Source organism: Leuciscus leuciscus (genome assembly GCF_965113295.1).
Source record: "Leuciscus leuciscus genome assembly, chromosome: 1".
In the NCBI taxonomy this organism is placed as follows: Eukaryota; Metazoa; Chordata; class Actinopteri; order Cypriniformes; family Leuciscidae; genus Leuciscus; species Leuciscus leuciscus.
Window position 1 is genome coordinate 8867952 of NC_138725.1, and position 20567 is coordinate 8888518.

The 20567-nt window shown below is 39.3% G+C and overlaps 2 protein-coding genes across 7 annotated transcripts in view; one reads left to right on the forward strand and one right to left on the reverse strand.

Annotated features, from left to right (window-relative positions):
• Positions 1–15582, reverse strand: part of LOC309492350 (uncharacterized protein) — an 86657-nt gene extending 71075 nt beyond the window's left edge. The window contains exon 1 of the mRNA XM_082161283.1: positions 14378–15582. The gene's annotated coding sequence lies outside the window, so the exon portion shown is untranslated. The remainder of the gene's footprint in view (positions 1–14377) is intronic.
• LOC309489177 (uncharacterized protein) overlaps positions 1–20567 on the forward strand; it is a 42083-nt gene that overhangs the window by 651 nt on the left and 20865 nt on the right. For 5 of the 6 annotated variants that reach the window (XR_014202360.1, XM_082157781.1, XM_082157782.1 and 2 more), the window contains exon 2: positions 541–649. Coding sequence is in view for 4 of the 6 variants with exons in the window: in XM_082157781.1 (XP_082013907.1) it covers positions 647–649 (3 nt within the window). In the remaining 2 variants the exon portion in view is untranslated. The remainder of the gene's footprint in view (positions 1–540; positions 650–20567) is intronic. The other variant, XM_082157785.1, reaches the window with a different exon arrangement.

The window sequence follows — 20567 nt, forward strand, 5'->3', positions numbered from 1 at the left end:
AAGTTAATTCTTCCCATACCTTGATACCAGATATCTTAAATGGAGTTTTGACTAGTCAAAATATATTTAAAGATATCTCAAATCGGATCTCTTACTAGTGCAATTATAATTGCAGATATCTCAAAATATTATTCTGACTAGTCAAATTATAATTATGACTAGTCAAAATACATTTATGACTATCCAAAATATATTTATGGATAGTCAAAACATAGTTGTTAATACGGCTTGCCATAATATTGCATAGGGCAAAATCCATTATTATAGATATCTTTAATTACAATTTCTACTAGTCAAAACTCATTTGAACATATCCGGAAATATTTTCCAATGGAAGAATATGTCTAGTCAAAATAGCATTGTAGATATCTTCAATGCATATTATGACTAGTCATAATCATAATCACATTGAAGATATTAATTCCAATTACGATTAGTCAAAATTGGAATTAAGATATTTGGAATTTGAATTCTGTCTAGTCAAAACTAAATTACACTAGTACAGCCAGGGGTATTTAATGCTAATACGGCTTGCCATAGGCGCGTCTCCGATCATCTACAGTTGGCGGCCGATGACGTCACCGCTCGCTCGCGCCGTCTCTTCAGTCATTGAGTTTCGAGTCTTCTGAGGTGAGGAGAGCAGTTCATGGTATGTATCATATTTACACCATCACACACACTTTATACAGTTTGATTAAGCGACAGGCTCATTTCTGTATTGTTTTCATCGATCACAGCGATACTTGTGCGTCTTTTCTGGCGTCTTCCTTCTGAAATAAACATTTAGTGCAGCAGCAGCGAGTATGAGGAGAATATGTTGAGTTCATTCAGACCTGAGCGATGTTGTGTTCGTTTGTGTGATTGTCTCGATGTTTGGAGTGAGAACTGTTACTGAATGTCAAGTTAAAGTTTGAGATCTGTGAAGGGAATTAATTTGAAGTGTCATACTGTAACATATTCTGCTAAATGCTTTACATTGAGCCTATGATGAACCACGCGAGACATTAAAACAATACGCTGATTTCACGCAGCCGCCATTTTGAAATCGAAAGTGAGGCTCCGGTGGGAAGAACCCCGGAAGTAAAGATAAACAACAATGCCTTGGATTACCAACCTGAAGCTGCTGCCGCGATTTACACTATTGGATGTTAATATCCAATATAGGATATATAGTTCATTCATGCTTCTTTTTTTACATTCTAAATTATATATATAAAAAAATTATTTATAAATGAATTTCACTGTATATAGTCTAAAGTATGAAAGAAATGTATGTACATTTTTAGAATTGACACAACAATACGCCATCGGATTCACGACTCTCCTGTGATTAAAGGCGACACTTCCGGTTTTCTTACCACCGGAGCCTCGCTTTCGATTTCAAAATAACGGCTGCGTGAAATCAGCATACTAATAAATATGAATAGCGTTTTACTCTTGGAACAATAGTGGGGGAGAGCTGGGACAGTTGAAACACTTTTCAGATAAACATCATTTTCTAAGGAGGTACAGATAGTGTTTTTTTTGTGTGTTTTTTTTATATGCGTTATTCTGTACAAATATAGAATGATTTAAGTAAAAATTTACTTTGAATGGTTGTTGTGCTTTGTTTCAATCGTCCCACCCCTGTGGGACGGGACGGGACGGATGAAACATAGGCTAACAGTTTAAACACCAACTATTCATCTTATGCTTGTTTTTATTCCTGACAAGTAACTTATGTACATTGTTACAAACATTGTAATTTAGCCTATTTTAATTTAAAGGTTCACATTAACATTTTTGTTTTGTCGCCGAATAAACAATAGGCCTATGCGCATTGTGCGTAATCTTTCTAATGGCTCGTTTCCACTGCACGGTACGGTACAGTACAGTACGCTAAGCAATTATTTGCGTTTCCACTGTCAAAAGTTGTGATTGGTACCAAAATGCCGTACCGTACCAATTTTTAGGTACCCTTCCGTTGGAGTGCCTAGCACAGTGGTACGGTACTAAAGGGTAGAGCTAGACTCACTGCAGAATGTTGATTGGTTGACAGAGTATCGTCACTTGCGCGTGCTACAAGGTGATTGACAACATTAGAAGTGCCATTTTTATATAGTGGAAATATAATACTACTGTTATTGTGTCACGAAATGTAGTTTTAAGAGTTTTTCAGGTGAGAATGTAGTTGTTTAAAGGGATACTCCACCGTGTTTTCATATTAAACTATGTTTTTCCCTTAACTAAGACGAGTTGATACATACCTCTCTCGTCTCAGTGCGTGCACTCAATCGCTCTGTCTTGCGGCGAAACTTTGTTAGCACTTAGCTTAGCCCAGTTCATTCAATATGGGCCAAGCAGAGAAGCTACCAAACACCTCCACGTTTTCCCTATTTAAATACAGATACTCACGTAGTGTAACTCGACCTAGGACGGTGACACAAAACAAAACGTTGCGCTTTTCTAAGCGTGTAAAATGGGTAACTATATTGTATCACCGTCCTAGGTCGAGTTACACTACGCTAATAAACTGTGTTTATAAAGTTAGAACTGCAAGATATAGAGTCAGAATTGTGATATAAAGTCGCAAAACGTGTTATAAAGTCAGAATTGTGAAATATAAAGTTAAATTTTTCACCTATGTCTAATGGCTGTTTACACCAGGCCACTTCATGCGTTTTCTCAGCTCGGATTGCAGTCTGATTTATCAAAACGATTCCACTTACACTTACATAGGCTAAATGTGTGCGGATATAAATCCGATCTTCAATTCCCGCTATAGGGATGGGCATTCGATAAAATTTTCTTAGTCGATCGTCGGGAGAATTAACGATCGACTATCGATTAATCATTAATATTTTTATATTGAAATTCATTATTTCTTTAACTTTTTATAGATTAAAAATGCAATGAAATACAAAAATACAGTTTGTTTGTCCTCGATGAGATCTTTATTACAAGAAGATCAACTTGTGGCAGTGAAACTGGACGTTCGGTAACGTTAGACTTGAAGATTCCTGCGGTGCTATAAAACAGCGGAACCTGCAGCTGCGAGCCGGCGTTCTTAAACAGAGACCCATGGCCACTTCATCCGTTTTCTGTGATCGGATAGCTTTCAGATCGTGAAAAGACCAAATGTAAATGCCCTCCGAAACGCATTCGAGGCGGATTTAAATCCGATCGCTCAAACCACTTCAGGAGGAGATCTGAGACGCATTCCAGACGAAACTGGACAAGATGCATCTGGTTGTTGAAACCACAAATTTGACATATCCCAAAAATGATAAGAAATAAACGTGTGAGAGCGTGTTATAGGCTATATGTCATGTTATAGCCAGATATGACGACGCTACTTCAACACGCTACTTCAACACGCATCACCACAGATGAGCATCTATTCATCAAGCCAACGTGCAAACTATCGCAAATCAAAGTTAAAGTCATTCATCAACACACAATCATCTTCATTAAAGAACCGAAATGATCTTACCAGGGCTGTTGCCGCAATATCTTGTTGCGGTCTTTGATTTGGAAATTTTCGCTGATGATCAATAAAATGCAGCTCATATCTGTTGCTTTCGGTGACGTGCAACAATTTAAATATGCATATAGCGCGGGGATTCAAGATTTCATAAATTCAAAAACACATTTATGTGACCAGGTGTAAATGGAATCGTTTTGATAAATCAGATAGCTATCCGATCTGAGAAAACGCATGAAGTTCCCATAGAACTTCTGCACCAGTCTACTGATTTCTGTTGAGAAAGATAAGCATGTTGACATGATCTGGGATCAGACGCGACCGCAACCTGGTGACAGCCAGTCCAGCCAACGAAAACACCCGCTCTGAGGGGACTGACGTTGCAGGGATGCAGGTACCTCCGCGCTAAAATTAATTCCATTGCTTCAAATGCAAGACTCGCACTACGCAACGCAACCTGCATTAGTTTAATCGACAACAAATAAACGTGATCGACGAAATTCTTAACGATCAATTATCGATCGTCGATTAATTATGCCCATCCCTATCCCGCTATATGCAGATTTAATGTGCACGTCACCGAAAGCAACAGTAATGAGATACATTATTTTATTAATCATCAGCTAAAATGTCTGAATCAAAGCCCGCAATAAGAGAAAGCGGAAACAGCCCTGGTAAGATCATTTCGTTTCTTTACATTTAATGAAGATGATTGTGTGTTAAGTAGGGCTGGACGATTTTGGAAAATAATCTAATTGCGATTTTTTTTTACCAATATTGCGATTGCGATTTAATATGCGATTATTTTTTAAGCTCTTTATCTTTTCTATTTTTCAACAAAAACAAGCAATAAATCATTGTAAAATAGGGAAGGGAATCTTTAGGCACCTCATGAGCCGATACATTTTTTTTCTTTAATTGATCTTATTAATAAAACTTAAAATATTTAATTACATAATTATAATTAGGCCTACTTATAATAATTACACATTAAAAAACTAAATTAATGCAATTACATGTTAATAATTTTAACAAATATAGCTTCAAAACAAATAACAAAGAGGGAAAAAAATATTACAAGCAATAAACAAAGAGTGCTTTCAGTATTTAAGAGTAGGCTGTCTGAACGTGTTCATCTCTTTTGAAATTATAAGATGTGGTTTGTCCTGTTTGTTTAATAACTGACTGTGTCACATTACCGGTAAATTCGCGTCATAAAAGCATTTTGAGATGTAAACGTACATTTAACCACGTAGACTCGCTCACAGCCGCATCAGGGCTCGAGACTAACGGCGTCCTATCGTCCTGGGGACGATAGAAAATGTGTTTAGGACGAACAGAAATATTCTCCAGGACGCCTACAGGACGAAGGACATTTTTGTATGTGTGTTCATTTATTACTAGCCTATTAGGGTAACTTACTTAGAAAATGCCAAAATTAACCGACCAAGCGCTGACTACAACTGAGCGAGTCTTCTCATGCTGTTACTATAGTTACTATCATTGGCCGGCTACTCACCCGGAGACTTGTTTCGCGGTACATCTCACATGGCTGCGATACAGTCAGAACTGATGTCCTGCGTGCGTTTGTGGTAGGTAGGTAGATGCGCACATTTGTACTGTAACGTGCTGATCTACCCAGCGGCACACGGGCTGACATGCGCTGCATGTCTCACAAAACGTTAAAAAACTTAAACGTCTGGGAGAATGAGTAGAGCAGACATATAGATCTGAATAAGGGAGACGACGCAAGAAAAGAGCTCTATTCGATACGGTTTTCTGTGCGCACACACCCGACCCGAAGCATGCAGCCATGCACATAGACACCTATACAGCGCGCGATGACTGAATTGAGCTCTCTTTCGTGTCTGAATGGACAAATACACACAAATATGTCTAAATGTCCGTTTTGGAGAGTATTCACGTAAACTATGTTGGTTATGTCTTATAGTTTTGAGTGTATCGGATGTGCATCAGTGCATTGGATCCGCATGTCATTGGACATGATCCGATGTCTTAAAGTGACAGTGGGTAATAAACCTAATGCGGTCTGTGTCCTTATTGATCAAGCAACAAAAGAAAAAGAGAAAAGCATTCACTGCTCGTTAATAGCTTTAATAATGATTCATTATATTTAATTCATACAAATAAATATGTCTGCTGCTTGAAAGAATAAAGAATGATGATATTTTTGAGATATGTAGTCACCAGTATTTATTTGTTATTTTTTAATCCAACCAACTCAAAAACGTTTTGAGCTGTATGTATTTGTATCTTATTTTTATGTAAAAAAAAAAAAAAGGGAAAAAATTGTTCTGCATGAATACAAAAAAGCATTTAACTCATGTTATTTTTTATTAAATCTGTTTTTTACCTGTTTACAGGTAACTACTTTGAATGGAGCTAAATAAATATAATAATATATATCATAAACATTTTAATGGTGTTTTTATTATGTAACTAACAACTAGATGATAATAACAAAGTACAGAAACAACATGTTTATTTTGGGACGGTTGACATTCACTTTAGGACGGTTCAAATCGTTTTTCAGGACGGTTCCAGGACGGAGGTGAAAAAAGTTAGTCTGGAGCCCTGAGCCGCATGCTCAAATGCTCTTCGCAAAACGCACGTGAGTATTTGAAATTGAAAGCAGCTTCTGTCGGTGATTTTCATATTTTTAATATATAAGCCAACTGCATTCCAAGACATATGATGCCTTCGTAGAACATTTGTTAGTAAAATACCGGCGGGCGAGACCGCGCACTAACTTACTGAAGTAACATCACGCAGACCGCGCGTATCTCATATCTTGCGCAATGAAGCCTGAATGTCCTTGTAACTCGCTTCAACTTTTCCGAACTTTATTAAAGATTATTTCTCGTAAGGTTCGAGTGGTGTCGTGTGTGTGTGTGTGTGTGAGAGACAGAGGAATTAGAAGCAAGCAGAATACGGTTGTTTATAAAGCACGCGCGTCGTACACGTCTGTGTTTAAAACTAAGCTCAGACATATACAATACAGAATCGTTGGAGAGAATCTATAACACAATATAACATAAATTAAACATAAACTGTTATTTCCTGTAGCCAGGTCTATATGTGTCCATAGACTGTAAAAAATAGTATATGTCGCGTGCCAAGTTGATGCTTCATCTGTAAATCAGACTGGTTTACTCTCGCGTGTCACGTGACCAGACTATAATCGCAGCTTTGCGGTTTAAAAAATCGCATTTCATCATATCGCGATATTATCGCAAATGCAATTAATCGTTCAGCCCTAGTGTTAAGCGTCTGCGACTTACTTTCACTTTGATTTGCGATAGTTTGCACGTTGATGCAGCTTCTCATCTGCGGCAATGCGTGTTGCAGTAGCGTCGTCATATCTGACTAAAACATGACATATAGCCTATAACACGCTCTCGCATGTTTATTTTTTAATAAACCATATTCAACAACATATAAAAATTAAATAATCTTTAGAGTAAAGCCGCAGCCATCATTACCAAGTGTGAGCCATTGACAGTGAATGAAACGAAGCGAACTTACCCTGCAGGCCGTAGTGTGACATGTGTAAACCAATGGTGTAAACATAATCATAGATGACGCGCCACGGGTTTTTATTTAAAAGAAAAAATGTAGCTTATGTTTGTATGTAGGTCTATGCAATTTATATTCACAATACTTAATAACTAATAGGCTATTATTTTATTGCATTTGTATTAGTTGTTTGAAGAGTTAAAAAAAAATCGGTCGGTCTTAACCCTCTGGAGTCTGAGCGGTTTTCTGGGCCCTGGGGGTGTTCTGACATGCTCTGACATTTGTGCTTTTTTCAGTTGCTTATAAACATATTAATGGCAAAGGTGTAAATTCACTCTATATAGCACAAACAGGACTACAATAATATGTGAGCCACATGTATGTACATGTTTTCATTTTTGAGAGAATAATGTTTATGCGTGGTTATCGAAAAAACAAAAAATGAAAGTTTTTGAAATAAGGCCACAAAACACATACTAAATATGTGGCAATAAGACTTTTGACTAATGGATGTCGTCGCCTATAGTTTTTTCTTCAAAATTATGTGAAAATAGTCTTGCTTTATCGTTCACATAAAACCATACATTGTTGATGTAAAACAGGTTTTGCTTGGAAAGCCAATATGCGAGGGGGGCGTGAACGAGGAGTTTACACCTGATAAATACAATGTCCCACCCACTCTGCATAATTAGCCATTCATTCAGGTGTGACACTGACTGAGCCACAATGCAAGGACAAAAGATATATTTAGAAGAAGACTTATATTGACCATTTAAGATTTTGCTTACATCTATCTTGTAAATATGTTTTGCTATTTTATTAAAAAGGTTACAATTACAACAATAATTACAATTTCAACAATATTTCAAGTGTACTCTTTCTTTGTAAAAAAAATTATTATAGGCCTACATTTTATCTATGTATTCATTAGTTTGAATATAGCCAACATTGGAACAGCTAACATCTTAATTGATGACTTTATTTTTGACAAAAATAGTAGGCTATTTTATATATAGAAATTGCTAAACAAAAGCTTATTTGACGAGGCAGTATATTCTACAGTAAAAACTGTACCCAAATCTACTAAACAAAATGTTGTCTTTCATATTTCGCCTGACTGTAACGTTGTTTTCATGAAATATTAGGGCATATTGTTAATTTGCAGTTTAATACGTTGCTTATACAAATAGCCTACATTTTATTTCAACATATTTCAGTCGATTTTTACTCATCTCAGTATAGCAATACAGTTTGCTAAAACATCATCATTCATTCACACACGCGATTTAAATTTAAACTGTCTTTGCCAGTTGTGGTAAACAGCGCGCATCTCTGCCGTTCATTCATTCATAAACAGAAATTCACGTGAGAAGGAAAAAACTTACTAGTATTCCTCAGCTCGCTCCTCGATATACCCACACTTCTGAGGGACATTTTCCATTAGTATTATTCCTCACAGCGCTGCAAGACGGTGTAAACAAGTAATGATCTGAAATAAACTTGTGTGTTTTCTCGAGCTGATGGGGGCGTTCACAGGATTGCCTCAGCCATTTGCATTTGAATAGCGAGCGCTCTCCGTGGGCGGAGTCACATTACATCTGAATTAGCTGTAATGAGGTCGACTGGAATCGCTCTCTTTTAATACAGATTTCACAAGATGAGAATATTTGTTTTTTATATGAATTACTTCATTTAAAAGAAGAAAATTCAAGCTTCATGTCTGTGTGTCTGTATGTCTGTTTGACTGAGTATTCGCTGAGCTACAGTTCATTTTCGGACGCGTTTCAGAATGGACTTCACTGGCAGAGAGAAGGCAGAACTCGCTTCGTGTTTATTTTTCTTTATTTGGCAAAAAGCACAACACTTTGTTTTTATTGTGAGTATACACAAAAATAATACACATTTAACAGAATCTATTGATGTATGAAACTCCTATGGAAAATCAAAGTCAACAGAGTATGATTGAGTTTCTTTAACACTGATAAAAAAAAAGCGAGCTGGTATCGCCGGCGATATCGTCGACCTCAGGGGGTTAACGCAAGTTTACAACCGGCAAGTCGGTCGGACTTAATGGGAAAAAATAATAATAATTGGGTCGGTACTAAATTGACAGGGTCGGTCGGGTTATGGCAAACAAGAATATTTTTAAGGATGGCCTCATTTATCCAATTTAAAAAAGTGCTAATTTGGAATTCCACCATGGAAAAAGTGGGCCGGTCTTGGGCCTGAACCTCCCGGGCTGAAAAGTGGCCCCACTCCGGTCCTGGATCCATTCCAGCCGATCACCGGGCGCTCGGCGCTCATGTACCTCGCCTGGAACAGCCTTTCCTCAGCTAGTCATTCTGAAGTTTGCCACTCACTCTGACGTCTCTGTATAATTCGTCTTGTGTAGACCTAACAGCGATCTTTGGTCTCGTGAATCTATAATTCGTTCACTAACCAATCGTTTTGGTTGAGGGCTTAGTGAAGTTTCATATTTAGGCTATTTAACTTTACCGTTGTAATGTTAGACTAGAGCTCTGAATTTGTATTTGACTGAATTGTTTGCTTTATTTCTTATTGTATAGCTTCTTGTACCTTTTACTTGTACTTTTTTTGCTAAAACTGAAATTAGGGTTGAGTTTTCAAATTTTTTAAAAGATTATCACTGTAATGTTGTTTATTGCAACATTTGTACAAATGCCTGGAATAACAGGGGTGTGTTTTTTATTTTGTTTTGTTATAAATAGGCTAATGCTATACAGTGAATATAATCAATACGCATTGCCTGAACCACATTTGTGTGCCTTATGTTTAAAATTTATTTAAATGAAAACGAAAAGAGGCAGAGTGGTGTTTTATAACACATTTCATTTTATTGTTGCCTAAAATGTACAAAGAAAGCCGGAGTAGCAGATAGGGGTGGGCGATATGGCAAAAATATCATATCACGATTTTTTTCAGGAAAATCACGATTAACGATTTTATCACGATTCTTTTTATGTTGGTTTATGTTACTATTTTGTGACTGAGCATTACAGCCAATCTAATGTCCATATTTTAAAAACAAAGCCTTAGGTAACAAAATAAAAAAATGGCAGACAGGGGCGAAGATAAATATATTTGTCATTATTTTCTTTGTTATTAAATATTAAGATCAAAGATACACATTACACATACACAACTTAATATACAAATTAAATAGACTAAACAGTGCTTTACGTTTTCAGCTGCAGTGGGTGTATTTAACAGTAGCATTGAAGAAAGTAATTAAATGAACAAATATGAAAATAAAACAAAACAAACTTCACTGTATAAATTATACATTGATACTTATTAAAGCTACTATTAAAGTTATCAGTCAAGAGCAGTGAGTGATTTTCTCTTTGCTTTTTGTTGTTTTATTCAAATTATCATAAATTCAAATTATCATAATTTACTCTCTCAAGTTGTTTTAAACTCGAATAAGTTTCTTTCTTCTGTTGAAAATAAAAGTTATTTGGAAGAATGTGGGTAACCAAACAGTTGATATACCCCAGTGACTACCATAGTATATTTTTCTCCTATGGAAGTCAATGGGGACCAGCTATACTGTTTTGATAGCCACATTCTTCAAAATATTAATATTAGAAAAATATTAGAAACTATTAGAAGGAAATTAAAACAGGTTTGGAACAACATTAGAGTGCGTAAATTATGAGATAATTTTTATTTTTGGGTGAACTATCCCTTTAAGGACAAGCGGCAGCGTGTTTACTATTGCTACTGTCTCTTTAAGAGCTGCACGCGACGCGTCTAATATACACGCAGAGGACAAGCAGATTTTCTCTCAATTTTCTCAAGTTTGCTTTCACTTTAGACATAACCGACTTTATGTAAACCTTGTGTGTATTTAACAGTATAAGCACAATAAGACTCGAAAGATAACTTAGTCCAGTATCCAAGCGCTGGTAGACAGGCTTTTAGTGCATGTGAGCTTCACATGTACGCGCTGAGAAACGCACACGTTAGAACAGCGCATCAGCACGCGAATTAAATGTTTAACCGACAAGGCATTAAAGCACAGGCAAATTGTGAACTTTTGTGAACTGCAGTGTCCCGTTCCGCTGCGTTAACATTTTATGTGAATATACGTCACGTTGTTCAGTATGTTGGGACAGGCGCCAGAACAGATATAATGCACGATTCTACGATATTTTTTCAAAAGCAGATCGTGGAGACATTTTAATCGTCCACGATCAAAAATCGTCATATCGCACACCCCTAGTAGCAGAGCGAGCTGAGTGACGCAGAATTACCGGACTCGCGTCCTCTGGAGTCATTCTCCTGAGTCGGACTTGGCAAGTCCGAACTTTGCGTACTTGGTAGAGCTGTAGCGGTGCGTCGATGACGTCGACGCCAAAATTACGTCGACGTCATATTTTTTGCGTCGACGCTTCTTTATTTATTATCTATTTATTTTTTTGCACCATTCCCGGAGGTACAGCTCGCCACACACACACGTCTCCTTTCTCTGCAGAATGCCACAAATCCGCTCAACCAATCACAGCGCACCATTCCACGCATTGTAAACAGTAACGGTGGCGCTCTGACACCCGGCATCCTAGTTTTCCTTATCTACTTTGCACTTTTTGATCAACAAACAAACAAAAAAAAGAATACATTGATGAACCTGTGGTGGATTCTGCCGTAGGGAAGAAACGTAAGCCATCGAAATCTAATCATTTACGTGAGGAGATTAAGAAGATGAGGCACGCGGGAGGAAGAGAAATGCCGACTGATGCTTGTTCTCACACGACAGCGTCAAACTTCTGTCGAATGCTGACACGTTAACCCCAGGGGATCTTTTAAAAAACTTTCAATTCTTGTACTCAAAGTCAACGAAAACCGAGCAGGACCTAAGCCATTTTACAGCTGATCGCCGTCAAAAAAGAAGGTCGCCGTCGTTCAGAAGGTATTTCTAGCGATGGCTGATTGAATGTAGCCTATGTTTAGTCCAGATTAGTATTGACCGAGTTCAGAGGCTGTCATATGTGGATCAACTTACTTTGTTGTGTATTTTCAACAGTTTCAATGTAAAAATTAACTTTTATATTGATTCAATGGATTAATTGCATGAAAAAAAAAGGATTTATCACATTTATACTATATTATTCAGAAGTAAACATTGTAGCTGACAGTGTGTTTATGTCAGAATGTTTATTTTTAAACCACAACCTTCTAAGTGCTTCTTTTACCAATATATTTAACATATCTTTTGCATTTCTCATCCAAACAACGTCAAACTTGGCACTGCACTTACTCGTGCCCAGACAGCTGTCGAGTTTGAAATCCATCGGAGTAACGGCTCGACAGAGATATGCGAATAACAGACAGGATAAATAATTCCAATTAGTCGTTAGTCGACTAATCGATAAAATAATCGCCCGACTAATCGTTTAATTAATAATCGTTTACCCCAGCCCTAGTACTTGGTATTGAGAAACGCCTAATGTCGGTGCTTGTGACAAACATGTCGAGAAGCAAGAACAAGATCTGCTGTATTTCATCCATTGTTGTTTACTATTGCTTTCTTATTCGCACAAAAATGATGTCGATCGCTTCTTTCCGGCAAACACCACGCCTATCAAGTAAGGGTACTGTTGGTGGTGAAAACGCTAGCCAGATCATGGTTTACCAAACCGTACTGTACTGTACCGTACCGCTCAGTGGAAACGAGCCATAATAGGCTTTTTTGACGAAGACAGTCAAATCCGTTTACAATTCATTTTCTTACATTTCGTCCTTGAGTCATATTGCGTGTTTGCTAGTTGAATAGCCTGTTATTATGAAGAAAATTGGTTTTCCTATGACCAGGTTTAACACTTGTTTCAACCGTCCCGACAGTGCCTCCTGCAAGTTAAACCTGTTTTGCCCTGAACCCTCTGGGGTCTGAGCGGTTTTCTGGGCCCTGGAGTTGTTCTGACATGCTCTGACATTTGTTTTTTTTTCAGTTATTTATAAACATGTTAATGGCAAAAGTGTAAATTCACTCTATATAACAAACAGGGCTAGCATAATATCTGATCAACATGCTTGTAAATCTTTGTATTTTGAAGAGAATAATGTTTATGCGTGGTTATTTAAAAAAAGAAAAAATTAAGTTGCTGAAATAAGACCACAAAACACATTCTAAATATGTGCCCACAAGACTCTTGACTAATGTATGTTGTCGTTTCTAGTTCTGGCTTCAAAATGATGTGAAATTCATCCTGCCTGATCGTTCTCTTGAAACAATACATTGATTTAAACATTGTAAAACAGTTTTTTTTTGTCAGAAGAGGTTTATGCGTGGGAGGGGTAGCCTAATCGCTCATCAATATTAATGAGATTCAGACCAGGGGTGTGACATAGACACTCCCCCAATGACTAATGGGCCATCAAGAGAGGCAGCCTGAACAAAGTAGAGGAGATTCAAAGGTTTTGTTTTTCACTGTTTTATTGTAATTCCTCTATGAGGAGGAACTAAATGTTTTAAATTTGCAATGTTTTAAACTCAGCTGTGGTCCAGGTTCCCGTGCAGGCAGGAATCTCAGAGTCTGTGGAACCATATCAATGTCAGTCTCTGTTTTCCATGACAGAGTAGACTGCTTGTTGCTTGTCTGAATGTTTGTCTTGGCCCTCTTTGCAACAGGTGTCTGATGATCACCATCACCTTCATAGCTGTAAAACAAACAAACAACTGTGAGCATGTTTATTACACAAAATATAACAACTGCATTTCAATCATTATAAGTAACATTGGCCAGATGCAAAGCCATACAGACACATAATGTTTGTATGGACTATGTAAAACCAGAATATGTAAACAGAATTATACTAATATCTGAAAGAAAGGGAATAAGTGTACTTACTTTTCAGTTGTTCTCAAAACTGAACAACACCTGTCGCGTGCCCTCCCAGTGCGAGTTGCAGGTGAGGGTGAGAGTGATGCTACCACATTCCTATAAAAATAATAATATTAATATTAATAAAGGTTGAACAAAGTACTATGCCAGCACATGCATAACTGATGGACAGTCAGCATTTTGGTAAAACAACAAAAATAAGCTCTTTTATACTAACATTACCAATCACTAATTGTAATATTGTGCATACATAACACCACAATTTTTGCAATTGTGTCTGGTAATTGTGTTTTGCAATTGTGTCTGGCAATCCACACAGGCAGGCACATGTACATTTGTAGCATCGCTAAGTATATAAACAAAATTGGTCTAACATCTGTAAAATAGTGGGTAAATATGTACTTACTCCTTCTGATTTCTGTCTGTGTTGCTGCGTGCCCTCTTAGTGCGAGTTGCAGTGAGAGGTGAGAGTGAGCAACCTACATCATTCCTTTCAAAAAAAGTTGAAAACTATTATTATCATATTAGGGGTGGCACGGTTCACAAAACCCACGGTTCGGTTCGTATCACGGTTTTAGGGTCACGGTTTTCGGTTCTGTACGGTTCTTGTTGTTGTTTTTTCTTTTAATCTTTAACACTCCAAAAATTTACTTCAGCATATGATATATAGCTGAATTATCTAATTATTAATTAATTTATTTCATAAATGGGGTGTGTTTGCAAAACGCAGCTTCTCATTTCCCGTGGGCTGTGTCGGACAGTTATTTGTCACCACTTTTTGCCAGGGTTGATATTATGTCCCAGCACGGATGTACCAATACAAATAAATAAAACATTTCCAGTTAACTAGCAAAGTATTCGTTTCGTTCGTTTGTTAAATAAGAAGCAATCTAGCGCTGAAATGTGTTTTTTTTAATCAAGTGATCAAAGTGCTCGTTGCCGTTGCGATCAGTGGTGCTGATACAGTGTTCTCGTGGCTCGCGCACACACCGCAGCGGCCGCACATTCTTCACTCAGACGCGTGCTTCAGTCCGTTGAGGAGACTCTAGGCTACTCTATTCGTTCCGATGAAATCACAAAACAAAATTCATACAAATCTGTCCCTGCTTGATATACAACCGCTGATAAACATAATCGGTTTTGATGAAAAAGAAAAATATATACGAGTGCAGATTAGAACTCAGAACCTTTGACACGCTTGGCAAGTTCTGCCACTGGACCATTAAAGTACATACCGGTACGTGGAACAGTCGATCTATGTAGCCTATTTATTCACGTGAAAAAAACAACATATAGCCTAGTGGAGTTGATCTCATTAAATGTCTAAGTAAACCCAGTGTACTATTTAAATCGATTGCTGGACATTGTAATGTTATTCTACATTTGTCTGATTTATGATTTAGCATTGTATTAGCAGTAGCACGGGCACAAGGCTACATTGCGCATGCGTCGAACCGTGCGAACCGCGCGACGCACACACGCACCGAACCGAGACAAGCGAACCGAACGGTTCGGATGTTTTTTCATGTACCGTGCCACCCCTATATCATATAGAGTACTATTCCAGCACATGCACAACTGATGGGCATTAGCATGCTGATAAGATAGCACAAAGAAAAAAATATGTAACATTATCAACCAACCTCCAAAAATAAATAAACTCATACAGGCTCATATTGTAATAAGTATATAAAAAAAATTGAACAAACATGGGTAAATATGTACTCTTTCTGACGTTCAACTGTGTTGCTGCGCGCCCTCCGAGTTGCAGATGAAGGAGATGCAGCATTCCTGTTTTAAAAAAAGTTGAAAACTATTATAACATAAATATTTCAAAGTATAGTAGCCTACCATTAGTCTATATGAATAACTGATGCAAATAATTGTAGACACGTGCTGTAGGCATATATTGCGTGTCAATGGGCCATTACGGAGATAGCACAACGCAAACATTAACACATTTGCAATTCATCAGCTGGGCATATTTACACATTTCAGCACATACACACATTTGCAATAGATATTTGCAAGCACTCTTCGTTGATGATAATGAGGCAGCATAAACACTAGTCAAAATATAATCTAAACATACATAATATTTTCTAAATTAATTTCAAAATTCTAACTTTCATACAGGCCTATAATCTAAACGTTGTACATATAAACAGCATGTCTAGGCTATGCTGTATAAAGTCTTCTGAAGGCACGCGCCGAAACGCGTTTGTGCAAATAAGTTTATTTATGCATGAAGCCTCTCTCCTACTTTATACAGCATAGCCTAGACCATTTAAATATAAATTACTCTGAATGGAAAGTATGGAAATGGTCCAACCAGTAAAATCTGTAGCCTACATTTATTTAAAATAGCTTGTCAACTAATGTCTCTGTACTGTAGGCTAATTGGCCTACGTGTTGTAGCCTAGTCATTAAATAAAACAATTTAGTTCATATTTAGGTTTAAATAAAATCATTTTTATTTATTTTTTTCATTTATGTTGATTATATGAAAAGTCAAAAGCATGAGTAAAATCATGCGCAATCGCGAGACAAATGGAGTGGGCAGACAAGATTTTGACCATTTCATTAAGTTTATTTTTTGTATAAAGCCTTTCTTTAAAGTGAATTTCGTTTTGTATTAATTGTATCTTAATTTTAATAGTTGTTTCATCAACCATTTGCCTGTATTTAATTCATAAGTGTGAACTCATTTCAGGGGGCGTTTACCTTATTTTGCATAGATCACCTCAGCACATTCTTATGAATAGCGTGCTCTGCGAGTGGGCGTGAACTAATTACAGCTAATTAGATGAGACGGGAGAAACTGTACTTCTCTTTAGTTTCATACAGATTACATTGCAGGAGAATATTTGTTTTGAATGTGAACTGTTTTATTTAAAAGTAGAAATTTAAAGCTTTCTTTAGACGCATGTCTCATGGTTGTGTGATAAGTATTCGCTGAGTTGCAGTTAATTTTCCAGACTTGTTTCAGAAAGATTTTTGCGGAGACAGAGTGAGCTGAAAGCGCACCCTGTTTATTTTATTTATTTAAAAATAAAAACAAGGTTTTGATGTTAATGTGAGTGTACACAAAAAAAAAGAAGACCCTCTATAGTTTATAATCATGTATTTATTTTATTTATATGACCATAAATTAAGGATTTTTTTTAAGTTTATGTTGCTGCTATGTGAAAAAAATCCAGCAAAACGCGTCGGCGCGTTTCTCGACCTCAGAGGGTTAAACTAAAAAACTGATATTACACAATTTAGGATGTGTTGTAGTTAGGGATGGGTACCGACACCCGGTATTAAACGGGCCCCGGTGCTGAATTAAGAAAGACAGCTGGATCTATAAGCTCGGACGTTATCGGTTCTGCTGTCGGTACTGGAGAAATTAAGAAAGTACACATGCTATTATTATTGCTATTAAGAAATTATCTTGCAAATTTAATCTCGACAGCCATTTCTATATATAATAATATATGTTTATAAAAGAGATAAATAATAGATAATAAAAGAGATAAGAGAGAGATAATATCCCGCCAACCCTAAGAATGCTCGTACCTGGGTCTTGGTTTCGGGCCTCGGAGCTGAGCGGATTGCCTCGACTTTTTTGTCTTGCGTGCCATTGGTGAGATCTAGCATTGAGATGTACTGGGCCCTCCCCAACCGGTCCAGTAGCTCAGAAACCTCATTGAGGCGACGGAAGTCATTGCAGAAGCGGAGGGTGGCGTTAGGCTTTGGGACCATCACGACTGGGCTGGACCACGGGCTGCATGAAGGTTCTATCACCCCTAACTTCAGCATCTGTTGTACTTCCTCCTTAATAGCCTGCCGATAAGCCTCAGGGACCCGGTAGGGCCACTGCCTGATGATGACTCCTAGAGGCGTGCAGATGTCATGCTGCAGAATGGTGGTCTGCCCGGGAAGAGAACACATCAGAGAACTTACCTATCACATGCTACAGCTCCGCTTTCTGGGCAGCTGAAAGATGGGGATGGGGGTTTACATCTACCACCATGGGATCGGAGGTGGCGAGGGCGGCGAGTTGTTCTCTAGTCCCGACACATGGAGGTTGATGTGGTACAGCTGCTGTGCTCTCCTTCTTCCCGTCTGTCGCACACGATAAGTAACCGGTCCAATTCTCTCCAGCACCGTATAGGGGCACTGACATGTGGCCAGGAATTTACAGGTAGCGTTGGGGACTAGGACCATTACTCTGTCTCGGAGCTGGAATTCCTGTGGTTGGGCGGCTCGGTTGTAGTGGTGCTGTTGGGCCTGCTGCGCTTTCAGCATATGCTCCCGTACCACTGGCATTACTCGGTCGATCTTCTCCCTCATCTGTTTCACGTGGTCCACCCTAAGTGATGGGCTGCAGGCGGTTGCTCCCAGGCTTCCTTCCCCACATCCAGGAGGCCGTGGGGTTGCTAGCCGAAGAGGAGCTCGAATGGGGTGAAACCAGTTGAGGCCTGGGGAACTTTGCGGATCCCGAAGAGGACGTAGGGTATCATGAGGTCCCAGTTGTGCTTGTCCTCCGCAACCACATCTCAGCATCTGCTTTAGTGTCTGGGGTTGGTCTGGGGATGGTAGACAGTCGTCCTCAACTGTTTCACCCGCAGTGGCCTGCAAAGGTCAGTCATTAGCCGGGACATAAAAGGGGTACCCTGATCGGTCAGGATCTCTGTTAGGATGCCTCCTGGGCGACGGCTTTGGCGGTGACCTTTCGGAGTGGGACGGCTTCTGGATACCGGGTGGCATAGTTGACAATCACCAGGATGTGTTCATGTCCCCGGGCAGACTTAGGCAGTGGTCCCACGAGATCCATCCCGATGCACTTGAAGGGCACCTCGATTATGGGCAGTGGGATCAGCGGACTGGGGGAGGCGTCCTGGGCGACATGAGCTGGTACCCGAGTCACAGCGGCCAGTAGGCGGTCAAACCCGGGCCAGTCTCTCCCGAGCAGCACGGGAACCGGAAGATCCTTCATCACTCCTACTTCCACCGGCCAGGCCCCAGGGCCGACCGAAATCGTCACTCTGCGAGCTGGTACTTGTCGGGTGTCCCTGTGGACACAGGTTATAGGAAGGAAGACTGTAGACTCCATACGTGGGGACAGAATGTTTGACTGGACCAGGCTTACCGCACTGCCGGATTCCAGGATGGCCCGAAATGGCTTTCCGTTGTCCCTGACATTAGCTTCTGGAGCACCAACTAGTAGATTGCTGTGAACAATGCAGCCAGCCAGGTTTGTGCAGGAGGTGCGGGGGCCTCCGTTGGCATGGGCTCGTCCTGCGGTTAGGGGGCCACTGACCTGTCTATTTGCCGCTGAGCGCACTTCGGCATGCATTGCTCCAGGGCCACCCTCCGAGGAAACGGCGGCGTTCGCTCGCCTGCCTCCCGCTGTAGGGCAGCATCTGCCAACTCGATGGCCTCAACGAGTTCCAGGGTGGTACTTGGGTTCCTCATCCCGACAGCCTGTCGGTGTGAACGGGGAAGAGCACAAAGCAGACGGTTGATGACAATGCGTTCCGCCACCTGACTGACTGTTGGATCCCCCTCCAGCAGCCAGTTCTGCGCGAAGCGCGTGAGTTCAGCGGCCTGGGCACGGGCTGGCCGACGGGGCTTATATTCTCAATCGAAGAAGTACTGAACAGCGCATATCAGAGACAAACCCAGACGGGCCAAAATTTCCCGTTTTACGTCATCGCAGCGCCTGGAGGTGGCGCCAGGGAGAGAAAAGTATGTGCGCTGCGCCTCTCCGGTCAGGAGAGGGGCCAAAACCTGTGCCCAGTCATCGTGCTGCCAACCTTCATTGGTGGGCGTGGCTTCAAACATCAGGTATGCCTTTACGTCATTGTGTGGGGTCATCTTCTGTAACAACTTGGCGGCTTCTGCTCGGGGTTCGGCAGCGGAACGTGTTGAGCAGCACGCAGCTCTGCGAGTTTGTGCTCGCTCTCACCCTGGCCTGGCGGGTGGTGAGGTGCTCAACTATTTTTTGCTGGCGGATGCTAACCTCGGTGAGCCGCTTGAGAAATTCTTCCTTGGGGGAATATTATCCAATGGCATAATAACACCTACTGTGGAGGCGGGTATAAAGATAGTAAGGCCACATCTGATTGGTCAAATTTGGATAAACAGCCTATGCATGCAATACACAAATGCTTGACACATAAAATTAATTTCATTTATCACACCTCTCTGCGATACGGCTATCGCATGTACTATTATCGCAATAACAATAATTTTTCGATATATGTGCAGCCCTAATCATTACAATGGCACATGCAACAGTAAATAAATATCAATAAATACTTGTCAGTCAAAAAAAAAGTACTGCACAAAATAATTCACGAACTGCACTCAAAAACTGTTGTGAATTAATTAGAATAGAAATGTTTAATTATCTTTAATAATAACAGAAACAGTTTTGTCATTTACAAGGTTGTTCAGCTTTAAGAAAAGTCTACCCATAATGCATAGTGAGCGAGAGCGTGCAGATAGAAAAAGATAGAGAAGAGAAATGAGATCGACTCCATGTGTGTACGCTGTATTTGTTAAATCCTGTTCAAAAACTTCGGTAATCAGTTTGTTTATTTTAATTAAGATCAAACTTAATGTGGACATATTATCCTGCTGTAATTACTTCTCTGTAGTGGTTGATGAAGAGTGTCATTAGTGATTGTTTTTGTGTTATTGATGTTTTA